Source organism: Brienomyrus brachyistius, chromosome 7 (genome assembly GCF_023856365.1).
Source record: "Brienomyrus brachyistius isolate T26 chromosome 7, BBRACH_0.4, whole genome shotgun sequence".
Lineage (NCBI taxonomy): Eukaryota > Metazoa > Chordata > Actinopteri > Osteoglossiformes > Mormyridae > Brienomyrus > Brienomyrus brachyistius.
The window spans coordinates 7835214-7859748 of NC_064539.1; the positions used below are offsets into that span (position 1 = coordinate 7835214).

The window sequence follows — 24535 nt, forward strand, 5'->3', positions numbered from 1 at the left end:
AAAGGACTTTAACGGTCTATGAAAATCTGACGGAGGGTGGTACAGGTTATAAAATGCGGTTACTTTAGGAAGTAGGATTTGCTTGAAAGTACTTTAGGTAATTTTGCTGGGGAACCAAACCACTGGAGAAATGAGATAGAAGTGACAGACGAACTATTTTTACTGCCATTTTTCAATTTATTTGCACTAGACCCGTTACTGCAGTTTTCACCCGAATCAATAAACGTATCATCTCTAAAACTGCGTCAGAAATAGCCGTCAATAAAGCATATAATCGCCTCGATCTGTAGGTTAGAATCGCAAAACACATTTTAAAATAACTATTATTTAAACTTTGGGGGCATGTAATACGTTTAGCTTTTAGAAAAGAAGAGCTCAGAGATCAGATTCCTAGATCTCTGTCACGCAGTATTTGAACATGGGTAAATATGCAGCACGATATTTTTGGTCTTAGTCATTTTCTGTCTTTACACACACAGGCAAACCTAATCTGTATTTGAAAGTGGCGATAATTGTATTTGTGCGTCTGAAACCCTCATAAGTCAATGCCGAAGCCTGTTCTGATCACCTTCAGTCCCCCATGGAAGTAAGAAGCTTAAATGTCTGTCAGGTGTGTTTGAATCAGGACAACACACACAACATAAGCAGCAGAGACAGATTATGATTTTTTTTTTTATTATTTTGGGAAATTACCACCATTTTAATTGCAAGTCCCCGTCTGTATTAAAATAAATACATCAAAAGTTCCAGATGGTTTAAAAGGATGACTTAAGATGACCAAAGATATGGCAGGTCCAGTATAAGGGCTACAGGCGTGTGTCATTTCTGCAGTCGTCACAATGGTACGGTACCATAGCACTACAAGGCTTCGGAAAATATCATATGCTGAGTGACAAACATGTCCAACTGAAATCAAGCATTAAAAAAAATGTTACATCAAATAAAGTAAAGCAGAAATGGGGATAGCTACAATTAAATCATTGAAAAGAGTCGAAGATATTGAGTGTGACTTCACAATATTCACAGATATATGTTTTTATACAGGAACTTCAGTGATAATTCAGTATAAAATATATAGATATATAATGTATTTATATATATTTAAAATTTTGAGAGACATGCACCAGGCAGACAAACAACATTTTTGCTCAGCAGTCTGTCATTTTAGAAAAATACTGCAGTTCCCACAACGCACCTCTCATCTGTTCATTACTACCTATTCAAAATAGAATTTGTTAGAGATTTCCCCCCTGTTCCAGCTTTCACCCGTGCAAACATAAGCCCAAAAAAGTCTCTCCCAAACACTAACTGTTCCAAATTTGATAACTAAAGAAAACTTCTTCACTCCCTGCCTCCTTCCATCTCTCCTCTGCCCCCTGACAACCAAGGGGCCAAAACATTAAAGCCTCCACTATGCCAACCTTCGGGATGTGAGGAACCCCTCCCTGCCCAACGGCAGCGGGAATTCACCCACGGATATGTCTGGCCCAGGGATCTCCTCTGTCAAAATTTACTGAAACCGATCACAGTACTGTGCACCCCCATCTCCAACAGCCTGACCACTTCAGCATCCATAAGCACCACCTTCAATTGAACTCACCATCATCTTCACAAAGTTCTTCATCAGTTCCTCTGTCTATGTTCCTGGTTTGCCTCACATGAGTATAACATTCATTTTCTCACTCACCCTACATAAGTCTACGAATAATTCCCAATGCCAGCCGTCCGCCCGGTTTGTTTGTGATGGGCTCTGTTGAGGGCTCAGATCTCCATCCCTGGCTAATTACAGTCTCTCAATGTAATTGCGGTTTGATTTAGTTGACGGCATCTTTTTAGGGACAAGACCAATACAGCGGGCTCACAATGGAAATAATACAAATTAATTATTTTAAAGAGTATTTGTACAGAACAGACCGCCAAAGGCCTAGCACTTTATTTGAACCACCTTCTGAAAGATTATCATTTCATTAAATCTAATTGTGTTAGCAGTGACATTCCCCTCCCCTCCTTACACATCTACATCCATTCGCTTGCACATTTACCGACAGGTGCTCATTAAAAGAACAGTTGCAGGTACAGGAAATGGTGTTTGCTGTGGGAGGTGTCGCTGCACTAGTAGGTTACTCTTCCTGAGGTTGCATAACCAGCTCTGTTTGGCTGCAACGTCATAGCGAAGACCAGAAGAGATCTGGGTAGAGTGATGTGCCGTACCCATTTCCACACTCCAACACCACATCGCCTGTCTCCATGACTTTTCCCCATGAGTACATACACTGTGACAGAACATTCAGATTCTTCGAGTGTCCTTTGGTGACTGGATGCCCATCCAGAAGGCAAAGTTTGGATGTCACCCTGGGTACAAGTTTACCACAGGCCCACACTTTGTCCCATAACTGGGAGCTGTGGGAATGCCATTGGGAGCACTGGTGGAGAGGTGAATGTCCATAGGATCTCAGCTTTTGGACAAAGTCAAGACTAAACACAGGGCGCAGGATTAGTTGGAGGTGGCCCAAAACATGTTCCAAACATGTTCTAACGTGTTCTCTACCACTGCCGGCTCCCCTGAGCCCAAGCACTGGTCTGTTAGGAGTGTTTCTGGAGAGGGACAGCTGTCCTACAGTGAAACATTGAACTCTGTGACCAGGAAATCGATGTAGTCTTTCTCTTTGGTCTTGAAGGCTTCGGCGATGAGGCGTGCAGCCTCCCGGTGTTCCCGGCCCCTTAACGACACGCCGTTTACCTCCAGGATCACCTGGCCCACCTTCAGCTGGCCGCAGTTGTGCGCTGAGCCACCTCTCTGCATGGACCAGGGTGGACAGGACAGAGAAGTGTGGAGGAGGAAAATTATTAAAGGGAGAGTAAAGGAAGTAGAAAAATAAGCAGAATTAAAGGAGAGAAATAATGGTGGCCAGCAGTCCTGATCCGGCAGCCAATGAGTACTGCCAGATACCCATCAGTACAGTAAAGCAGAAAGGGCTGATCAGCAGAAGCTAAGAATATTGGTTTTACTTTACTTGGCTCTTGCCCTAAATGGGGCTGTTTAACAGCCGTCCGTAATTTACACCATGCGATTCTCTGATCACACCACCTTGTCATGCAACGGCTGTAAATTAGATCATTTATCTGCTGACTCATTCCCTGTATGTACAGTAATTCACTTTCTTTCTGTGGTCAAAACTGGAGTAAATTAACTTAAGAACACTCTGTGCGCATCTCGCATGTGTCATTCACCCTTGAGCACAGAATCACTGAATTTAAAGTCCCCTAAATTTGGTAAGCAAGTAGGTAGATAGTTAATTAAAACTTCACATAAGATGAGGTTAATCCTTCAATTAGCACTGATGCTCTGTCACGTGTTGGCTGATTGGGTATGATAGATTCAGTTTTACCCTTTCTGGATGCAGGTGTGTAAGCAGCCCAGTCGGCAGTGTTCCCGCGAAAACAGGCGATTAAACGCCACACACAATATTCAGAGCAAAAATTGATGGGTGCGACCATCTGTCCCGGTTTGTCACTGGACCCCACACTTCAGCATCACAAGCGAAGTCAAGTACAGGATCAAGAAATGCTGGGATTTTGACATTTATGCTGGAGTACTGGTATCACAACAAGACCCAGCACCATATGTACAAACCGCAACTGGCTTATGGTTCAGCTGGATAGGCTGCTGTAATAGAGACTGGAAGGTTGCTGGATCAAATCCCAGGGCAGGCAGAAAGATTTCACCACTTTCATACTCAATAAATGTATATACCTTTGGACAAAACCAGCTGCTACATAAATAAAAATGTAAATTCTTACAAACATTCTTATCCTATTGTCTAACACATATTTATGTCAGCATTCCATAGTGATTCAGCGGGTAGTATTATCGCCTCATGCTTCCAGGGCTGAGGGTTAAAATCCCACCCCGGCTTTGTTTCTGTGTGGAATGCAGGATGTGTATCTATTTGTCATGAACTAGCATCCCATCCAGGGTCCCCGTCTGATGTAGACAGGCTCTGGGTTCTCTGTACCGAATAAGTGGTTGGATGATGGAAGATGGATGGACATACTGGAATACAGAGATGCTTAACTATCTGCAGAGGAGCAGTCACCATTTAACCTGCATTTCATAAACATCACCATGTAAATCAGAAGGGAATCACAAGAGAAATATCCAGGGCTGAACCGTACCCCCTCCCCCCTTTTACTCCAGCTTCTGATAAAATTGAATCTCTAAGCCCAAAACTGGAACTACAGAATTCTTCCAGTACTGTATATGCAAAAATGTAAATGATTCCTTAGAGCAAAGGTTACATGGAAAAGGCTAATACAAATATGCAATTATGTGATTTTATATGAAATTAACTCAAAGGAGGCACCAACTGAAAGAGAGACTGATAATCAAAGGGCATTAATTACATATCTTTAGCTCCAATCTTCCATTTCCGGATTTCCCATAAAAAATTCTGGTGCAAAGCAGGAGCACTGGAAGGGTAAACGACCCATTAAGAGCAGAGATACTGCTTTAGCAGTGGCACTGGAGGGTAAACAACCCATTAAGAGCAGAGATACTGTTCTGGCAGTGGCACTGGAGGGTAAACAACCCATTAAGAGCAGAGATACTGTTCTGGCAGTGGCACTGGAGGGTAAACAACCCATTAAGAGCAGAGATACTGCTCTGGCAGTGGTACTGGCAGGGTAAATGACCCCTTAAGAGAAGAGATACTGCTCTGGCAGTGGTACTGGCAGGGTAAACGACCCCTTAAGAGAAGAGATACTGCTCTGGCAGTGGCACTGGAAGGGTAAACGACCCATTAAGAGCAGAGATACTGCTCTGGCAGTGGCACTGGAAGGGGAAACGACCCATTTAGAGCAGAGATACTGCTCTGGCAGTGGCACTGGAAGGGGAAACGACCCATTTAGAGCAGAGATACTGCTCTGGCAGTGGTACTGGCAGGGTAAACGACCCCTTAAGAGAAGAGATACTGCTCTGGCAGTGGCACTGGAAGGGTAAACGACCCATTAAGAGCAGAGATACTGCTCTGGCAGTGGCACTGGAAGGGGAAACGACCCATTTAGAGCAGAGATACTGCCCTGGCAGTGGCACTGGAGGGTAAACAACCCATTAAGAGCAGAGATACTGTTCTGGCAGTGGCACTGGAGGGTAAACAACCCATTAAGAGCAGAGATACTGTTCTGGCAGTGGCACTGGAGGGTAAACAACCCATTAAGAGCAGAGATACTGCTCTGGCAGTGGTACTGGCAGGGTAAATGACCCCTTAAGAGAAGAGATACTGCTCTGGCAGTGGTACTGGCAGGGTAAACGACCCCTTAAGAGAAGAGATACTGCTCTGGCAGTGGCACTGGAAGGGTAAACGACCCATTAAGAGCAGAGATACTGCTCTGGCAGTGGCACTGGAAGGGGAAACGACCCATTTAGAGCAGAGATACTGCCCTGGCAGTGGCACTGGAAGGGGAAACGACCCATTTAGAGCAGAGATACTGCTCTGGCAGTGGTACTGGCAGGGTAAACGACCCCTTAAGAGAAGAGATACTGCTCTGGCAGTGGCACTGGAAGGGTAAACGACCCATTAAGAGCAGAGATACTGCTCTGGCAGTGGCACTGGAAGGGGAAACGACCCATTTAGAGCAGAGATACTGCTCTGGCAGTGGCACTGGAAGGGGAAACGACCCATTTAGAGCAGAGATACTGCTCTGGCAGTGGCACTGGAAGGGGAAACGACCCATTTAGAGCAGAGATACTGCTCTGGCAGTGGTACTGGCAGGGTAAACGACCCCTTAAGAGAAGAGATACTGCTCTGGCAGTGGCACTGGAAGGGTAAACGACCCATTAAGAGCAGAGATACTGCTCTGGCAGTGGCACTGGAAGGGGAAACGACCCATTTAGAGCAGAGATACTGCCCTGGCAGTGGCACTGGAAGAGTAAATAACCCATTAAGAGCAGAGATACTGCTCTGGCAGTGGCACTGGAAGGGTATATGTCCCATTATGAGCAGAGATACTGCTCTGGCAGTGGCTCTGTAGGCCCTCTCTTACTGTGTCCTCTGCTTCCAGGTGACTCATCATTTGCAAATACAGCGTGCCGATGGGATAAATCAGTTCTCCTGGCCGCCTGTCGGCCCAACTGGCAGGGAGGATCCAGGTTTGATCCTGGCTAAGCCATTTTAGCCCCCTAGAAGGAAGAGGTTCAGAGGGGCCTGGATTTCGAGGGGGGTTTAGAGGGTGGGGTTCACTCCCTCTCACCCCTCCAGTGACCACTAGGGGGCTGTGGGACGGCACTAATTTGGGTCAAGTGTGTAACATCAGCTGAGAGAGTTAAAATAACTGGAAATGGGGGGTGTCTTGGCTGTCATACAATGAGGAGGTGAACTGTGTCTGCACAGGGACAACCGGCCACCCCAAATAGGGGAGAAAAATTTGGGAAAATTTTCTGAAAAGGGCAAAAGGAGAAAGTTTAAGCAGAAAGCTTAAGCTGGACAGCCACATATGTACCTGAATGGTGACGATTCGCGGCAATGGCTGGCGGGTGTTGGCCCCACCCTCAATGGCAATGCCTAGGGTGCTGGCGCTCTTAGGCACGCGGACGAGGCAGGACGTGGGCTCCAAGAGGCCGGGCTGTGGGCAATGGAGAGGAGGATGAGAAAGAGGAAGCATGACAGAGTGAGGGAAAAAAGACAATAGAGAGACTGATTCAGGAAGGAAAAGTGCTTTTAATCTCAAAGTGCTCGAAGGTCTCTCAAAAACAGCGCTTATCAGACCTCCAGTCCGTTGCCGATGAGCTGAAAAATCCCAGCGCACAGGGTATGCGTTAAACCACATCGACAAGCGGATTAGGGACGCCCCGCGGCTTAACAGAGACCCATAACCATGGCAACTACCTATAGCAATGTTAACACGCTTATGCTTAAGCGCTCGTTTTCATTTGTTTGTTTTCTGCGCTCTGAGTCACACAGTTGAGAAACGCGGCTCTGCTTTGCTTGATGCCTTCACTAAGTGCTGGACACATCATGGCTCTACTCCTGTAAGGTGACATAGAGCCTGGGGCCACGATGCAGCAGTCACTTCCTGTTCCTGCCTTTTAAGGTTCTGGATGCTTCACTGATGGAGCAATGAGATGAGATGTAAAACAGGAGATGGTAAAAACACGTTCCAACTTAATGCACAAAGGAGGAGGAAAGTAGGAAGAAAGCTTTAAAAGCTGGAGAGTCTACGTTACACTGCGCTGTGCTTCTTCAACGGTATTTTGGTCAGACCTGACCCTGCACCCCACCCCCTCACCGGTTTGGACGCAGTATCCACACCCTGCGCCTCCCGCTGGGGGCGGGTCCTGCCCGTCCGGGGGCTGCCATCCTCGCTGAGTGTCCCCGACTCAGCGATGTCGATGCCGCTGTCCTCGCTCAGAGCCTGCCCGCTGTCTGACAGCTGGGATAGTGTCCCGCCTGGGTGTGCGGGTCATGGTGGGGGTGGGGGTGGTATGGGGACTGAGAATTACAGCTGGACACTTGCACACTCGCAAGCACAGATGCACATTTACAAACACACGCATAAAGCCTGCGGCCGCCTCCATGTGCCGAATGCTGGCATGTGACCAGAACACATCTGCTACACGCCACATACAAAGTATTTACTGTATACATCCTTGGCTTTTACGGGCGTCTCTCTGCTCTGTTGAAACAGCCAAACATACGCAGCCCTGCAGCCCGTCTGGCACCTGCTCAGTCCACCACGCTAAATTAACATTTGGGGGGGGGATTGCAGTGTTAAAATCTTAATTGCTCTACTGGCATGAAATACCTCCCTGCAGGTGATTCCAGGCCTTTTAAAAAGCACTGAATAGGCCAGGTCAACAGAGCGAGCCTGCAGGCTTCATTAATTCAAGTGAGAATATTAATGTGCCTTTAATGCCAAAAACGGTTCATGCAAACGCAAACAGTATTTATTACAAATCATGCAGCCCAGGTGTCATCTTCTTGTGTATAAGTATGGGTAGAGTAAGTTTAGCTGCTGGGCAGGGCAGTAAAATGTGGGTTTTTTCCTTTTGGGGGTGGGGGGGGGAATTAACCGCCAATTTGCTGCCAGATGCTGCTCTTGTGTCTTTGCGCTATGGCACAAAATATGATAACTGCGTCCGGATGACAACAAGGTGCCCTGCAGCCCTGATGACTGCGTGTAATTTAGTCGGCCAGCTTGCTGCCGTGGCATCCTGCAAAGACGCTTTATGCAGAAGATGGGTGGGACCTCTTGGGTCACTTCCTGCCTTCTGGTAGCTTCTCTGATCAAAGGTCATGTGCAGTGGTGGAGGTACCGCAGCATAGCGTATGCGTATATACAGTACAGGCCAAAAGTTTGGACACACATTCTCATTCAATGTGGTGTCTTTATTTTCATGACCATTTACACTCTTGGCATTCTCTCGATGAGCTTCAAGAGGTAGACACCTGAAATGGTTTTTCAACAGTCTTGAAGGAGTTCCCAGAGGTGTTTAGCAAGTGTGCAAAGCAGTAATCAGAGCAAAGGGTGGCTATTTTGAAGAAACTAGAATATAAAACATGTTTTCAGTTATGTCACCTTTTTTGTTAAGTACATAACTCAACATGTGTTCATTCATAGTTTTGATGCCTTCAGTGAGAATCTACCAATGGTCATGAAAATAAAGACACATTGAATGAGAAGGTGTGTCCAAACTTTTGGCCTGTACTGTATGCTTCATGTAGCATGTTCATGTTTCATTTGTTTTGTGTACTGTAAATATACATTTGAAATACGGTCTGAGGACCATTACAATTAATGCCCTGATGCTCTTTTTGCAGCTTTCTGCTGTATTCTGGTTGGATGCCCCCGCATGGATCCTGAGTAGGTTACAGAGAGGCCACCAGCTGCTTCTTTTCCTAAATTTCTCATTTCTCTATGGCTAGACTGTCATTCAGTGAGATACTTACTGATTTGGGCTGTTTTTTGAAGCCGTTTTTGCTTGCGTCTAGTATTTGAGATCTTACTAGTTATATATCTGGCGGTGTCTGGGTAGGAATTTCCAAACCTTCAGCTAACAAGCTGTCTGTAGTATATATATATCATAACTCTATCTGCATCCTTCATAATTTATTCTTAGAGTAAACCACCCTCTTCCTCCCCTGGGCTCCACCGTACGGATCCCCGCTATACTCCACACTCCCGTCCCTCACCTCTGGCCTGGGGCAGCGGTCGAACCTCATTAACATCAGGCTCTGCGTTTGGCCTGTGCACTTCCACCATGACAAACTGCTGTTTGGAGCCAGGTGACGAAGGGGGCGGCGGCTTGTCCGGGCTGGAGGCCGTGGCCAATAGGGATGCGGGGGGTGGGGAAAGGACAGGCTGCGGCACAGGGGGTGGGTTGGCCCGGTTCGGGGATTGGACACGGGGGAAGGGTCCGATGGGATGCTGGGTGACCAGGCTCAGCTGTGAGGCCACCGTCTCCTTCATGGGGGAGTCAGAGACCATGGGGAGGCAGGGGGGTGCAGTGAAGCATAGCCCCGAGTCAGAGTCAGAGGAGGACCTCTTGGTCCGATCCCGCCGGCTGTTTCGTCTGTAAACCCCCAGGGGGGGTGGGGGTTTGAAAGATGGGGGAGAGTCTGCCGTGGACTGCACGTCATCCTAAGGGAGGTAAGAGGACAGGGGAGGTTGTCATAGAAACAAGCAGGAACACCCACACACGTACAGTCACACTCTGACAGACACGTTCACGGAGACCAGATGCACGGCTGCTTCAGCTCCTCTCGGCCTGGAATGAGGGAACCACTCGGAAAGACGAAAGTGCAAAAACACAAAGTCAGACATCCCACCTCAGCCATACTTATTTCCATGCAGTGAATGAGGGACAACTGGGAAGAAGGGCGGGGGCTGGCTAGGCTTGGCCGGTATTATGGTAATACCATGGTATTTTTGTTTGTAAATACCCCAACCCCCCCACCTCCATTTAATTAGGAAATACTAGAATAGCATTGCTTTTTAAAATACTGTATACTGGGATATAATGTCTGGAAGATTATGACAGTAGTAAAAATGAAATACTGGCCCAAGCCTAGTGCTGTTTGTGGGGGCAGGGTGCTGGGGGTGCAGGCGGTAAAATTTGCCGGCCGGGTGAGGGGGGGGGGGGTTGCGAGTTGCCAGCTAGTTTCACCGCAGCTGAATAGCAGAACGACAGATTTCCGGGATGCATCATTCACGGGTGTCAGGGACCTGTTGTCCGTTCCGGGCACTTCCGGGAGAAGTGGGATGTCCGCAAAGTCACACTCTGAACCAGCTGGAGCGAGGAACCAGTTAACCAGCAACTACACGGGCAGGGCACACGGTGGCGGGGCGTGTGGCAGAGGGAGGTGGAGCAGGTTTCCGGCTTGCAAGGTTCCCTGGGCCATTTCTGCACAATTTGTTGATTCCTACCCAAAAACTCTATAAATTAGAGTGAGTCAGGTGACATCACAGACACCGTATGACCATAAGTCCTGTCACCAGAGAAGCAAGTCTGGTAAGAGAAAGACTCTGAATCAAACAAATGCTAAAAGAAAACAAATTAGACATTCATTCACTCATTCATTCATTCACTTTCTATATTACTTGTCCTTTAAAGGGTGACGGGGGTTCAGGGCCCATCCCAAAAACAATATGCACAAGGCAGAGAATAACGGAGGATGGGGCCGCTACCCACTGCAGCAGATCAGACATATGAATGGAAATAGAATGAAATTTTAATGAATGGATGTCGATGAGGACAAAACTAAATAAAAACGATTTAGTATATGATTTAGTGAATGTTTCCGCTTCTTATGTTTCCACAAAGGTAGGTTTAAAACAGACTCTTTTAGCAGTTTAGCACTTTCTGAATATTTTGTGGCACCTCAGGTATGAAGCAGTTGAGTATCAGCGTCTCCTCGGCCCCCATCCACCTCTGGGCTCTTGGACCAGACCATCGGGGGTCACTGGCCCCTCCCCTTTCGCCCTTTCCCCCATCTCTCTCTCACTGGTCGGCTGCTCCCTGCATCTCTCGCTCCGTGTTCAAAGGCTCATCCCTTGTTTGTTCCCCTCTTGGCACCTTTTGTCAGACTCTGGTCTGTTTCATTTCCTCCTCATCTGGTTCTTTATTCACAGCTCCTGTTTACTTGCTGTACACTTTCATCTGCGCTGACGCGCTTTTGCCAGAATTTTCTTACTTTTATCCCTTTGTGCAGGTAGACACCACCCTGTCCCTCTGCCAGTACCCCCCCCCCCCATTATTCTTTAATTTCTCACTGGGGTGCAGGTGCCTGGCTCACCAAAGACACATCAGGTAGGTCCCTCATGCTCTCCTGCGGCTCTTCAGCATTGCTGTCCGTGGTGCTGTCATTCTGAGGAAGAGCGGGCGAGGGAAAAACAGAGGAAGAGGAGCAATTTCAACATTTATCCATCCATCTAAGCATCTTACCCGCTTATCCTGACTTTAAAAAGACAGACACGCACTGGCCTGTCAAGTCCAAATAAAAGCACTTCCATTTTTCAGGAGACAGATTGTGAAATTGTAAAACAATGAAACGATCCTTGTGAAAAGTGATGACTGTCTGCGTTTTGACACTTAAATCTCTGCACAGGTGTCCACGCCGTGGTACGTGTGGTAATGCATGCCTGACTACACCCAAATTCTCACCGATATGCAAATTTGCACAAGGAGGACTGAGCAAATTAAGTAAACCGAACCATATCTGGGTCATTAAACCCCGCTGAACACGGGAAAATAGGTTTCAGTGACGTTTAAAGCCCACTTAAGACACTGACGAGCACATGGGGAAATTTATTAAGCACAGCTGTTAACTGCAGTTTTGGGGGTGCCGACTCAATTACACCCTCAGCAAGCGAAGCAACAGGCTCAACCGGCGGCGATGACCGTGGTGAAACTGTCTTACTGTGGATATTTACTGTGGAAGAGATTTTTTAAAAAGCAGAACATCGCAGTTTGATGCCACTTTCAAAAACTCAACATGAGGAAAACTGAAAGTTCACTGTTGATAAAGTAATTAATGCTCTTTGATAAAAAATATATATTTCATGAACAGGGATCAGCGTGACGGGAGTCCTGTGAGTCCGTAACTGGGGGGTCATGTTATTCTGCGGGGGGGGGGGGGTCAGGAACTTTACTTGGGTGATCGCCCCACCCATGGGCCCCTGGTAGTCGGCGTAACACCTCCCAGGGTCAAAAGAAGGGAAATGATGGGTTTGGAGAGAGAAATCCACATGGTTTATGAAAACACCACACGCGGTTCACATGCAACACGCTAAACATCATCCGTGCTAAGATGCATGCATTCACAAACCCAGCCTTATCACTCTGCAAAAAAAAGCCTGAACAGGATCACAGGAAATGCATTCTGCAGTGTGGCTTGGGGGGTGCCTACCTCCATCATATCTATCAACCACAGCAGTCGCTCCTGGGAAGAGGGGAGGGGTTACAGAGGGGTGGGGGTGTAGATAAGGTTGCAGTACAGAGAGATACTTTAATTAGTGTCATCGGCTGATCCTCTGCACGGTCTTTAACTGGCTCCTTAAACTCCAGCAAGGGAAACTCCTTCATCTTCCTGCCTAAATGACAGCCCCCACGGCAGAGGGGCCACTCGGCAGAAACGGAACCGTCATCTTTTCCCGCTCCCCCAGGACCTCGTTATGCGATCTCGAATGGAGGCGTCGGATTGATGTTAAGGTGCCCGGGCAGACAGGCACGTAGGCGGAAGGGAGGGGATTTCTTGCCGGCAGGGTGGGGGGCACTGCATGATTAATGAAGCCAGTGTAGAAACGACACTCGTGGACCGGCGCCTCGGCGCATCGAGACTGAGGGAACTTATGTTTTAGGTGTTCTTCTCGTAACAAGTGCTGTGGGCACAGAGGTGCAAAAATCTTACACCTCTGGTAACGGCAGCAAGAAAGAATCCCCGCAGAGAACTGCATCATGGGAGAGTCTGGTAAGTCCTAGAGAATCTCCCGGTGCTAGAGGCTACCCTCTGAGAGCAGGCCAGCAGCTCATCATACTGTTAAAACCCCACGCAGTCTGTCCGGTAGCCTGCAGTGTCACATGGACTTGTACCAGCAGATTCGTAACAGTGCTAATCCAAGCCGCCATAATGCCCTCTTTACATCAGTGGGCAAGATATCCATAACCCTGTACAATCACCCTGCAGTATTATGTTACCTTGTTCTACAGCCACAGCTTGTAATTACAACAGAACTGCACCCCATTTCCATAACTGCTCATGTCATCCATCATGGCTGCCATAGCGGGATATTGGCTGACAGGTTAATAAAATTAAATAGGTGACAGTTTTGCCCGTTCTCTGTTAGCAGTGCATGTAGTATGGCGGCCTCTGAGATTGCAAGGGGACTATGAATTGTGTATTAGTGAGCTGAGCTTAGTATGAGCGTCCTACCCGTGCCGAGCTGAGCGTGGTGGATGTCAGATAGCTGGCCGAGGAGGTCAGTGTGTCAGGGTAGGACACCATGGAGGAGGAGTCAGGGTTCAGGGCCGCCGCCCCCGTCGAAGACGCCTGCCGGGCCTTCAGGGCCTGGATCTCGCGGCGCAGCACCAACCCGTCAAAGCGCTCCAGGTCCTGGGGGGACACGAGACCCCGCACCTCGGACAGCAGAGAGAACTGGAACGGGGGCGAAGATGGGGCCATCAGCTAGGAATACCCAAAACAGCATAACCCCAAAAAACCGTGTGTCTGCTTACTGAATAAGATTCCGCGGTACAATTAACTTCTACTTGTTACAAACATGTCATATCGGCCAATCATTGCCAAGGAACTGGATGTCAGTTTCTTAATCGGCGTTTCTACCTGAAGCAGTTCACGTTTAACTCATTGGTACAATTATTTCAGCTGAGTTACCCTGCTGCTTCATACAAGCCCAGGCCCTCAAGCTCTGCTGCCACCTGCAGGTCGCACCTTGGCGTGCGTGTTGAAGAGCTCGAACAGCGCCATGACCAGCTGCTCCACGCCCACGTGGTTGTCCCGGTACTCCTCCAGGTAGTAGGCCATGGTCTGGCGCTCGGGCGGCGTCAGCAGGTGGCGCGCCTGCTCCTCCAGCATGGCCCGCGACTGGTTCACCAGGCTGCTCAAGGTCACCTGCGAGCCGGCCACACCCTTGTAGAAACTCGGCTGATGGGAAGAGCGGGGAGAGAGAGAGAGATGGACAGTAGACGTCATGGAAGGAAGTGAGGTGGCAGATGGAGGTATCAGGTCAATGGCGAGAAACAAAAGACAAAAATGTGAGATGAAATGACACTTTATCTGCACAGGTACATTGGAATGCTTGTTTTCACACATCTCTCTATCTCTCTCTCTCTCTCTCTCTCTCTCTCACACACACACACACACACACACACACACACACACTTGAGAGTAAAGCTTGGGGTCTAAGTACAGGGTCAAGACATCTATCTGGTTCCCCTGGAGCATTTTGGGGGGGGGAGGTGGGTGAGTTAACATCGTTTCCCAAGGACCCAGTGACCATTCTGCTGAGGAGGGGATCTGAACTAGTGACCTTCTGATCACATACGAAGAAACCTATCCCAGAGAGCCACTCACCTCCCCCATAAAATGCTTAAGGTGAGCAGAAAATTAAAGAATAAAGGGGAGAAGGAGAAAGCACAGCACCGCCATCACAATAAATGTCCAGCTTAAGCCATAAGGCCTGTGGTAAACCATGAGGTAATGGCTCTATGTGTACGATCCATGTCTTTGTACAATTCAGCGCGGCTGGGGGGGGGGCGGTGTCACTGTCCTCCTCATGTACATCCTGCCACCCATCACCTCAGTGAAAGCGCCCCCAGCAGAGCGCCCCTCTTTAAATAGCCACTGCATCAAAGGGCGCGGGTTTGAAGGGTTGCCAGGGGATGGCCAGTCCGCCCTTTCCGGAACCCATCTACCATGACTTTAAGGCCCATGTGCATCGTGAGGTTTTGTGCCCCAGGACTGCCAGTCCCTTGCTTCAAATTTGTGCAGCTAACAATTTTATGTAAATCAATTTTTAAATCATTCAGTTGCATTTTTAAATCGGAACAACAAAGATGTCACAGTTACCACCCAACAATTATCGTATTGGCTCTGCCACATCGTTTACCGTTCCCATTGGACTCTGAAGCAAGGAATCAAACGTCAGTAGTTGTTGGAAGATAGCAGGGCAATGCGCAAATTACAGCAGCCATTCCAACATAATGCCTAGCCCTCCGTGGGCACGCTTCAGCCCGGTCTATAAACTTCCCGATGATACCGACATTGCATTGCGCAGAGGGTTCTGACAACACATCTGCGGTTCCGCACCATTTCCTGAGGTCGGGACCATGACGGATTAGGCGATCTGCAACGCGCAAGAACAACTGCACGTCCTTGGGGCTGATGCTTGGAAAAAGGGAAAAAGAAACATGATTAAACAACAGCTTCCTCCTCCTCCACAGAGAGGGCAGATAAAACAAAAAGCACGGTTCTGGAAATCGATATTCCACAGGCCAGCTCAGACCCCCCCTACCGTTCACGAGGGCGGTGGAATGAAAAGGCTGGGGGTGTCGAGGGAATGCAGGCAGGTAAATTATGGGAATACAAGTTAGTGTTTCAGTCCCCAGGGGAATGTGCTCTGCTGAACCAGAGTTTGAGCTGATCTGCTGTCCCATCACATCCCAAGCCCCCCAGCCCCCTCTTTTCATTTTGCACTCACAGGAAGTGCCTGCTCTGCAGCAGGGAACAAAACCAGGCACACGGGGGAACATGATGTGTCAGCTGATACCTTAAATGGAGACCAGGTAATACACTGAGGGAAGCAGATCCAGGACCACGATGGCTCATAGGAGTAAGACGGCCAGGACACAAACGCTGCTAACGAGAAAGTCTGGTCTGTCAGAGCTCTTATGCTGTAGACACAACATGCCTATAAGAGACTGAATTATTCAGCATCATGGAGAACAAACACGAATGTCACAACTACGTGCAGCACAATGTCAAACTGGTGAGAAACAAAATGATAAGAAATAGCCGTTTGGATAATCAGACGCCTGCCAGACTGGGAAATGCGTAGAGAGGAGTGCAGGAGACGGTCCGCAGTGATGCACAACTGCACTGGAGCTGCATCTTCAATCACCCTGCCCAAGTTAATCCCTTTCCGCGGGGCCATCGTCAATACCAGTGCTGCCTGCCACCAACAGCCAGAATGTTTTTTCACGTCTGTCAAGACATGAGGTGTGGGGGGGGGGTCCAGCCTTTATGATTCCTGTGATATGGTCACGGTTACCCTGGGTGACCGGTCTCTTAATTATCACAGCGGTCAGGTACGGGTTCAAATGTAATAAAAATGGCGACAGTGCTAGCCGCAGGAGCCTGTCTTGATGCGCTTCTAAGAAACCCACCTCATATGCTAGCCACGGCCTGCCGGCACACGCCACACGCACAAGCACGCGACCGTCATTTATTGACGGCTGTTTCAAAATAATATTCTAGCCCTTTGCTGCAAACATCTCTGCAAACTGTTATTTTGTACAAAAAGAATTAAACTTTAAAACCAATTTCCAGTGCTGCTCACATGTGATCTGAGCAACATTACGTTTTGGGTTAAATGTGCTATTCTGGGTAACGCCCCATAACGTACATAACTGTAGCGGGTCAATCATACCTGCGTGGTGCTGCAAGCTCCCCTTATCCCCCCCCCGACACCTACGCCAGTTAATTATCAGCTCTCAGCTTGTTTGGCTGGATAATTGCACTCCGACGGAGGATCCTGCGTGTGTGTCTCCTCGCTTTGGGTCAGACATTTCAATTACCTTATATTTATTAACCTTCTAACGCCACCGGGGGGCCGCGGGTCGTTTATACGGATGCAGAGTTTGGGCATTGGGGGTGCTTTAGCTCCTCTATGGCTGGCGTGTCTGACACGGGCCTGGAGCTAAGGGGGCAGGTACGCAAATTCCTCACAAGCTGACTGGGCACAAGCAGGAAGATCGATAGCACTCTGCCGACTAAGCTTCTGCATCTTAATACGTTTGGTAATTAATTCGTTCATTATTACAGTCGCTTACCTAAAGCTTAAAAGTTTTGAACTTTGTCGATATGAGTAGTTCTATACATTTACTCCAGCTGGTAAATTACTAATTACCTTAACTTTAGAAAATTATTTCACAAATGCTAACAAAAGCCACCACCACCCCCCCCCACCTGCAGACACCCACCCACCCACACTTCCTGTTTTTCCCAAAGACTGAAAGTTATTTCCCCTGTCAGTGCAAGACATAGTGTCATTGGCCCCTCCCCCACCCTCTCCCCCCATTTTCCCGGCGCACCACAAATGCTCTTTGTCCTCAGCTGGAATCAGCCGTAAAGAAATGGCATCCATCACCCGGCGCCCTACTGCAGTGGGGAGGCCGCTTCGGGAATACCTCGGCTCGGGGTGCACACGCACACCTGCGGGCGGCCCCGCACCGTTCGGCCGCGTGGTGGTGTGGCCTCACACGCCGTCCGCGCTTCGGCCGCCGGGTCCTGTCAGCTTCATTAGGATACCAGCCCGTAGCCCCTGCGTGATCTCAGCTCCCTCACCACGGCGAGGTGCCGTTACTCATTATAGTCGCGTGTTACGGGGCAGAGGAGACACTGCAAATATCCCGCAGAGGAACGAATGGTCCGTCCCATAATTCCCCCTCCTAAATATCCGCCCCCCTACATGCGAAAGTGCTCTTCCGTACAGTCAATATTTATCTGCCAGCCCCCGGCTGTGATAGGAGCCAAAAATAGTCAGTTTCTTTTCCCCATGTTATCTGGGCAATTTGGGAGCAGGAGACAGATAAATGAATGTGCGGCAGGAAGGTGCCCACAAAAAATATGGGGGGCGGGAGGGGGACCGTTTCCCTAAAGGAATGATCACCTTCCAGGAGTCCTTGGCTTCCTCCCACCCCCTGCTCATCTGAGCATCATACCACAAAGTGTAATGCAGGGTGACAGTGACAGAACCCCAGCCTCAGACGTGACCCCTCTTGATCGTGATGGTGGGATCCAGCCAGCCATGATGCATGCTGTGCATTTTTAAATGGCTTCTGTTCGTTAAGTAACAGATCAGAATTGCTGTTATATTTATTTATATATTTATGTAATAGTGAATGTATTAGATAATGAATTATACATAAACGTTCAGATGAGACTATATCGCTGGCCAGTGTCGCAAAGCTCTACATCGTCACACCTGGTATTAATAAGGTTCTGTCACAAATGCAGCTCCAGATTGAACTCATTATACAGAAATGAATTATACAAATCATAACCCTATAAGTAAAGCTTCTACTTAGATAAGACTAAATAATAGATTAATGTGGACCCCATAAAGCAGTAATTTCAACAATCACAATGCAAAACTCAAAGTGATATCCAACGACAGTTGTGTTATGTCAGTGGTCTCCAGCCTCTTTCACAGCGAGAGCTACTTTTACAAAAGAAAATACTGCGGCGAGCTACCGAATCGCTCTGCCTCAGAAACTGGGAGTTGTGCTGCGATGGACGTGAACTGTCTGGCCAGTCGACCCGTGGATTGTGATTGGCTGGTTGGGGGTCACTGTGTTGTGTTTTAATGAATGTACACCTATTAGATGCTAAATCGTATCTTTTAAAAAGTTCTTTGTGAGTATCGTATTGTATGGTCAGCTAACCATATAATAACTTTATGGACACGGCTTTTTGTCTGCTCTCCTTACACCGCTGTGATTGTTCGCGCTGTGGTGTCTCATGCGATTACCGCGGTTATTGTGCTGGCAGCTGACAAGGCCATAAGGCTGGTCTCACCTTTTCTGACGCGGAGGCACCTTGGTCCACAGAAAGGCTGCAGAACACAGCAGAGACAGGAACAATAAGCAGTATTAGTAGAATTAGTCTCATGGTTTTCTCTAGACAGGACTACATTATGGCCCACACACACGGAGCCCGAAACACCGTTACAGACATACAGGCATTTACGCACACAGATGCACACACAGATACACACACACACACACACACACACACACACACACACACACGTATTTTGCTGTCCTATATATAAGACCAGTACTGCCAACAATACAGCCATGCTGTGAAATGACCAGTCACAGTGTGCTAGTGGGGAGGGGGCATAGCATCGGTGTAAATTATAATTCTGGGGACGGCTGAGGGAATCTCAAACATCCCTCAGATCTATGCGGGCGCTTGTCTGAAATTGAACCAGGAGACAATTCCTCGGACTTTCCCTTTAATCCAGTAATACACAATCTGGGTTCAGGGAAACGGGCCTGAGACGGCGGCTGATTGGACAAGCCCCCAAAGCATCTGCCCCTTCAGCGGTCAACGGGGAAATCCGATGTGTTACACCCCTGACAGCATCACATCCATCCACATCTGAACTGGACGCCAAAGAGACAGACCTGTGCTCACACCCACCCTATCCATAGCCACCGTTCGGCACATGCTATCCATCCATCCATCCATCCATCCATCCATCCATCCATCCATCCCATGATCAGCCATCTACAGTGACGGCCAGCCTCCTCCCTCCGTCAGAATGCACCACCCCTCTTCTCACCTTCACCCATTTAATCACATCACCTCCACCCAACCAGAAACCCCATCACCCACCCGGTGACGCTGCTGGTGGCAGAGCCCTTGGCGACCTGCGAGCTCGCTATCCACTTGGTCTCGCCCACCACGGTGCGGGCGTGCGGCAGCCGGCCCACGTCTTTCACCGTCATCATCAGGTGGCGCGAGGACTTGAGGATACGGACGGCGTCGTCGTGTGGGACGCTCAGGAAACTACGGCCGTTCACCTCCAGGATCTGGTCGCCCACCTGGTAGGGGCGGAGGCACAGGGAGAGCACACAGGCTGCTTTGAGTGGCTCTAAGGGGGGGTGCAGGGTGCTGACCCGGGAAGGTTGATAGAACAAGTGAAGTGCTACTTCCACCTTGGCTCAACATTAGAGGACAAGAGGTCAGAGGTCACACTGAAGTACATGCAGTTACAAAAATGAGACCCCAGAATAGGAAAGACGGACCACAACTAATGTCACGTGTATTACATCAATGTCATACACGTGTCTGACCGCGACAAGGTGGGGGTAGAAAAAGGGGGAGGGTCTCCCTGAAGGAATGATCTGCTATGTCTCAGGAGTCCTCAGCATCCTCCCACTCTGGGTCACAGAGGAATCCTAAAAGACCGAAATGCTATGACAAACCTTGACCATATGACCAAGCGTCTCCAGTCTGTGGAAGCTCCTTCTCCGCAAGCTTTCTGAGCGATTTCACAAGCTAAAGCTGGAATTTTGCTCCCTGTGACAGAAGCTATTAAGACACAGCACTGCTTCTCATCGACCTGAGAATCTCCTGCCTGCCCAGGGTGCCGTAAATCAAACAAACTGTGAAGATTCTAGTACCTCTCAATGAATCCCCCCCTCCCCCCCGAAATGGGGAGACTGAAGCACAAAACGACCATGACACCTCAACTTTCCACAACATTCTGCCAGTCCGGCATCCCAGATTTCAACAAAAGGATGAAGTGTGATGTCTCTCTGGTTTTTTACAAGCAGAGCAGGTAGTGGTTTCTTCCTGGTCCTTCTCCACCATTTTCTGTCAGCCACTTTGATGTAACACCCCGGAATTTTGAGTCAACATTCAACTTCTTTTCACAGTAACCAGACAACAGAAAAAAAATAAGAGGGGGTGAATATGTTATTAATATAATGGAGGCCCAGGGGAAGAGAGAACACAGGGCAAGCATTTGCAAATCAAATTTTGCTTCTATTCAGAGCAGATCTGCCCCAAGTAACAGACACTGGTTTTCTAGTACTGGCAAGAAGCTTATTAAGGGTTCAAATTTCAAGAGGCTTCATTCATTTTATGCAAAACAGTTCAAAAAAGGCAGAGAGGACACAATCGTTGGGGCCGGTGATGAATAATGATTGAAAGGAGTGCTATGGAGCCAGAGTGTTGCAGACTGTGATTCAGGGTCAGCACTGCAGTTGGACCTTTCAGCAGGGACAGCAAGCAGAGTGGTGGTCAAAGCCTGGTATTTATAGCCTGAAGGACGCCGCGCCGGGAGGGCCTGTGAGTGATATTCAGCTGCTTCAGTAAGACACCCAACAGGAAAATGGGCAGAAACTGCAAGTTGCTTTACTCTTTAGGGCCAGTGCGTGGCTCTGTGCCTGTGATCAAGAGGTTGCTGGTTCAAGCCTGACCTCAGCAGAATGGTCCTATCTGTGAGGCCCTTGATCTAGGCCCTTAACTCTCAACACCATGGGTGCCACTGTAGGAGACGACCAAGCTCTTCATGGCAGACATGAAGAACAAGATGGGGTAGGTGAAGAGTCTCTCCATAAGGAATCAGTGAAGTATTATTATTATTGTCTAAATTACATTACCGATTGAACAAAATGGCCAAATCATTTTTTTTGTTTGCATAAAAGGAACAGTTGTTTTTGAAAGATTTCGATTGAAAATTCAGAGTGTTTAGCCATGATGTTGGAGTCTACATTCCATCCATCTGAAGCTTGTGAACATAAGTCAGGGTAGGGATGTAGGTCGAGCGGTAAATCGAGGGCTTCACCTTTTGGCTTGGCTCTCTCTTCTCTGTGACAGAAGGGTACAGCACCCACAGAACTGCCGATACTGCACGATCCGCCTGCCAGTCTCCTGCTCCATTTCCCCCTCGCTCATGAACAAGTGATCACATTACTCCCTAACATAGTTTGTAACACAGAATCTTCAATGATAACCAGAACCTAAGAGATGGATGTGACCCAAGGGGAAAGAAACCACATCTGACTTGACTGCTAAAAAAGACGGCCAGGTACCTTCAATCCCTGTGACATGCATCTCTCTGATTTCTGTACTTGTTAACTATTGTAGGTTTTATACCATTTCAGGTTAAAATCCATCCTTAGTAGGAAGTTCCATCCGCCTCAACTGCCATGGGATCAAGGATTTTAATGTCAAGTCGCCCCCATCCTAGGTTCCTAAGTCAACTCCCAATGTGACTTCAAACCACTGCCTCCAAAGGTTTCTTGGAAGCATACAGGAGGGAGAAATTAGATATTGACTTTTGTTCTTGCCCCACAATGGCTGTAGTTGTTTTTAATTATCTATACCCAGGTCAGCAGAGCAGGTGATGAGTTGGCAAGAGGTAAAGTCAATTGGCTATGGTTCTAAAGCCAGCCCCCGCATGACCAGACTAGTGCTCAGTCCCTCTCCCTACATCCCTCATTCCCTACTCCCCTCCCCCAAGCCCAATACTGACACTGAGTGAATGAGCATGCTCACAGAGACCCCCACCGCTACACAACAGCTTAACGAGTCCCCTGATGCTAACTGCACAGAGCAGGCACAGACGTCCATAGACTGAAACGTACCTGCTTTTCAAGATGGAGAGGTGGGTGTGCCTGCTAGCTCAGGAAAGTGCTTTCTTATTACTGCTCTCAGGTGCTCTGGAACAGCCACAGCTGAAGATACCGATTTAAAGTACAATTAAAATGAAATATAATACAATCTTGCATGACATTACCAAACCTGAGGGGAGCAGATTCAAGAATATTCCATTCTCAGTCCCAGGTTAACAGCCGGAGCTGCGACCAAGAGACACTTTTGTCACTAATGTCATATGTAGAAACCAAAGGCCTCGTATTAGGACCACAGTCTCTTTACCTTGGGATTCTCCAAACTCTGGGCTTCGTTTGAGTTTGTTCATCGTCTGGGGAGGAGTTTGCAGTCTGCAGTTGCAAGGTGCTTTTCAACGTGTAATTTATCATTTGTGGTGCTTCCGTAATCATGTATAAGACACGCATAGCGGAGCCTTGAACTGTACTTAATAACCTTGAAAGAGCCCCATTATTAATCTTCTGGCTAGGAATCTGAAGGTGGCGTTTCAACCCATTTAGCTGCAAAGACGACGCACAAACAGGCCTTAAGGGGCAACTTTGAAGGCAGTGTTTAAACCTCTTTAGCTGTGCTTGGGATGCACAAACAGGGCTTAAACTTTTAATGAAGAACAGCCTCGGCTGAGGAATTTTAGATAACAGGGGAAAAATGGAGCACTTGCAGTAACGAGCGTGGTTGCATAATGAGCATAATGACTTTGTGAAGGATGGTGTGACACTGAGTGAATGGAGCTGTCCACATAGCTCTGGAGGTTCATGTACTTTAGGACTAATTGCGCAGAAGAAACATACAGAGCAACTAAACCTAGACAGCAGGAAGTTTGCGACTGCAGAAGTTCAGATGTCCAAGTCAGACTGTCTCTAACGATAATTGCAGTATCCCATGCCTGCTGCATAAATATCTAAAATTTAAAGTTACCTAACACAGTGGCAGGTTGGATGATGTTTTGGTTCATGGTTACTCCAGATAAAAGATGCTGCTCAGTGAAAGGATGAAGTGGGATGTCTCTCTGGTTTTTTACAAGCAGAGCAGGTAGTGGTTTATTTCTGAGGCAGCCTTAACTTAGCCCACTTCTAACTTAATTGTGCTGTTGAACACAGTTACAGGTGTGAGTTAACTGGTTCCCTGGACCAGGACAGCTGCAGAGGTGAGGCTGGACCCCTGAGCGTTAACCACTGTCTATGGGCAGATGTGACTCTCACATCTCAGGCACACAGGACTGCAGTTGTGGAACTTAGTCCCCTGAAAAGATTTTGTCCCCTAGAAGAAATTGTTTTCCTACAGCTTTTACACTATAAAATTGTTACACTGTCACCCAGTAGCCTGATGGAATGTTTCTGTACTTAGTCCAGCATTTTTCAGCTTAGGTTGAAGATGGTGGACACATCTGGGATCTGAGCTTTCTCTTAGGTCACAAATGTAGTTGCAGATCAGGTTCCTCCTCTGATTTCCGGGTCTCGGATTCATAAACCCCTTAACCACTCTTCCACCAGCTGACACAGGCACAGATGCAATTACTGTGTATGTCAATTACCGCTAATCACCGACACATTCAGTAACTGCGCCCAGTAGGTGTCTCGTTCTCTAGAAGAGCACCCGACTCTGAGGCATGAATGGAGATCAACTTCATTCCAAGGCCAGAACCTCCTGTAGCACATTTCAGCCAGAAGTATCCAGGACCCCCAATTGCATTTGCAAATAAACTGACAGGGAAGCAAACAAAACCCCCCCCTCTCCCCAACCCATGATATTCTGCTTGTGTCGGCCCCCATCTGCTACTCGCTCTAGGGATCCCTCGCCTTCCCAAAGGGCTGCCTCCGCTCTCCTCATCCTCCTCCACTTACGCCCCCTCTACTCCTTGGTTCCCCTTGCTGGGTGTCAGGCACCTGGTCACAGTTAAGGATGAGCAGCTGAGAGTTAGTCTGTGGTGCTGCTGTAGCCCTGAGTTCCTGCTGCCCTGGTCTCAACCGATAGTCCAATTTCCCTCAAACTCAGTCGTTCTGTCCCCACTGTTATATCACTCCCCTCCACCTTTCTATTTACCTTTGATTCCCTTTCAACTTCTTTTTAAATCTCCCTTTGTCCTTCATTCTGCTTTCTCCTTCAGTTTTATT

At 48.1% G+C, this 24535-nt stretch overlaps 1 protein-coding gene across 4 annotated transcripts in view; it reads right to left on the reverse strand.

The window, feature by feature from the left end:
• Positions 1-658: 658 nt before the first annotated feature.
• Positions 659-24535, reverse strand: part of whrna (whirlin a) — a 55242-nt gene continuing 31365 nt past the window's right edge. For 2 of the 4 annotated variants that reach the window (XM_049020990.1, XM_049020989.1), the window contains 10 exons: positions 19635-19843; positions 18810-18846; positions 13944-14156; positions 13428-13649; positions 12405-12437; positions 11292-11363; positions 9189-9636; positions 7285-7445; positions 6499-6621; positions 659-2797 (listed from right to left, as the gene is read on the reverse strand). In XM_049020990.1, coding sequence (XP_048876947.1) covers positions 2615-2797; positions 6499-6621; positions 7285-7445; positions 9189-9636; positions 11292-11363; positions 12405-12437; positions 13428-13649; positions 13944-14156; positions 18810-18846; positions 19635-19843 — 1701 coding nt within the window. In that variant the 3' untranslated portion in view covers positions 659-2614. The remainder of the gene's footprint in view (positions 2798-6498; positions 6622-7284; positions 7446-9188; positions 9637-11291; positions 11364-12404; positions 12438-13427; positions 13650-13943; positions 14157-18809; positions 18847-19634; positions 19844-24535) is intronic. The other 2 variants (XM_049020991.1, XM_049020993.1) reach the window with 2 other exon arrangements.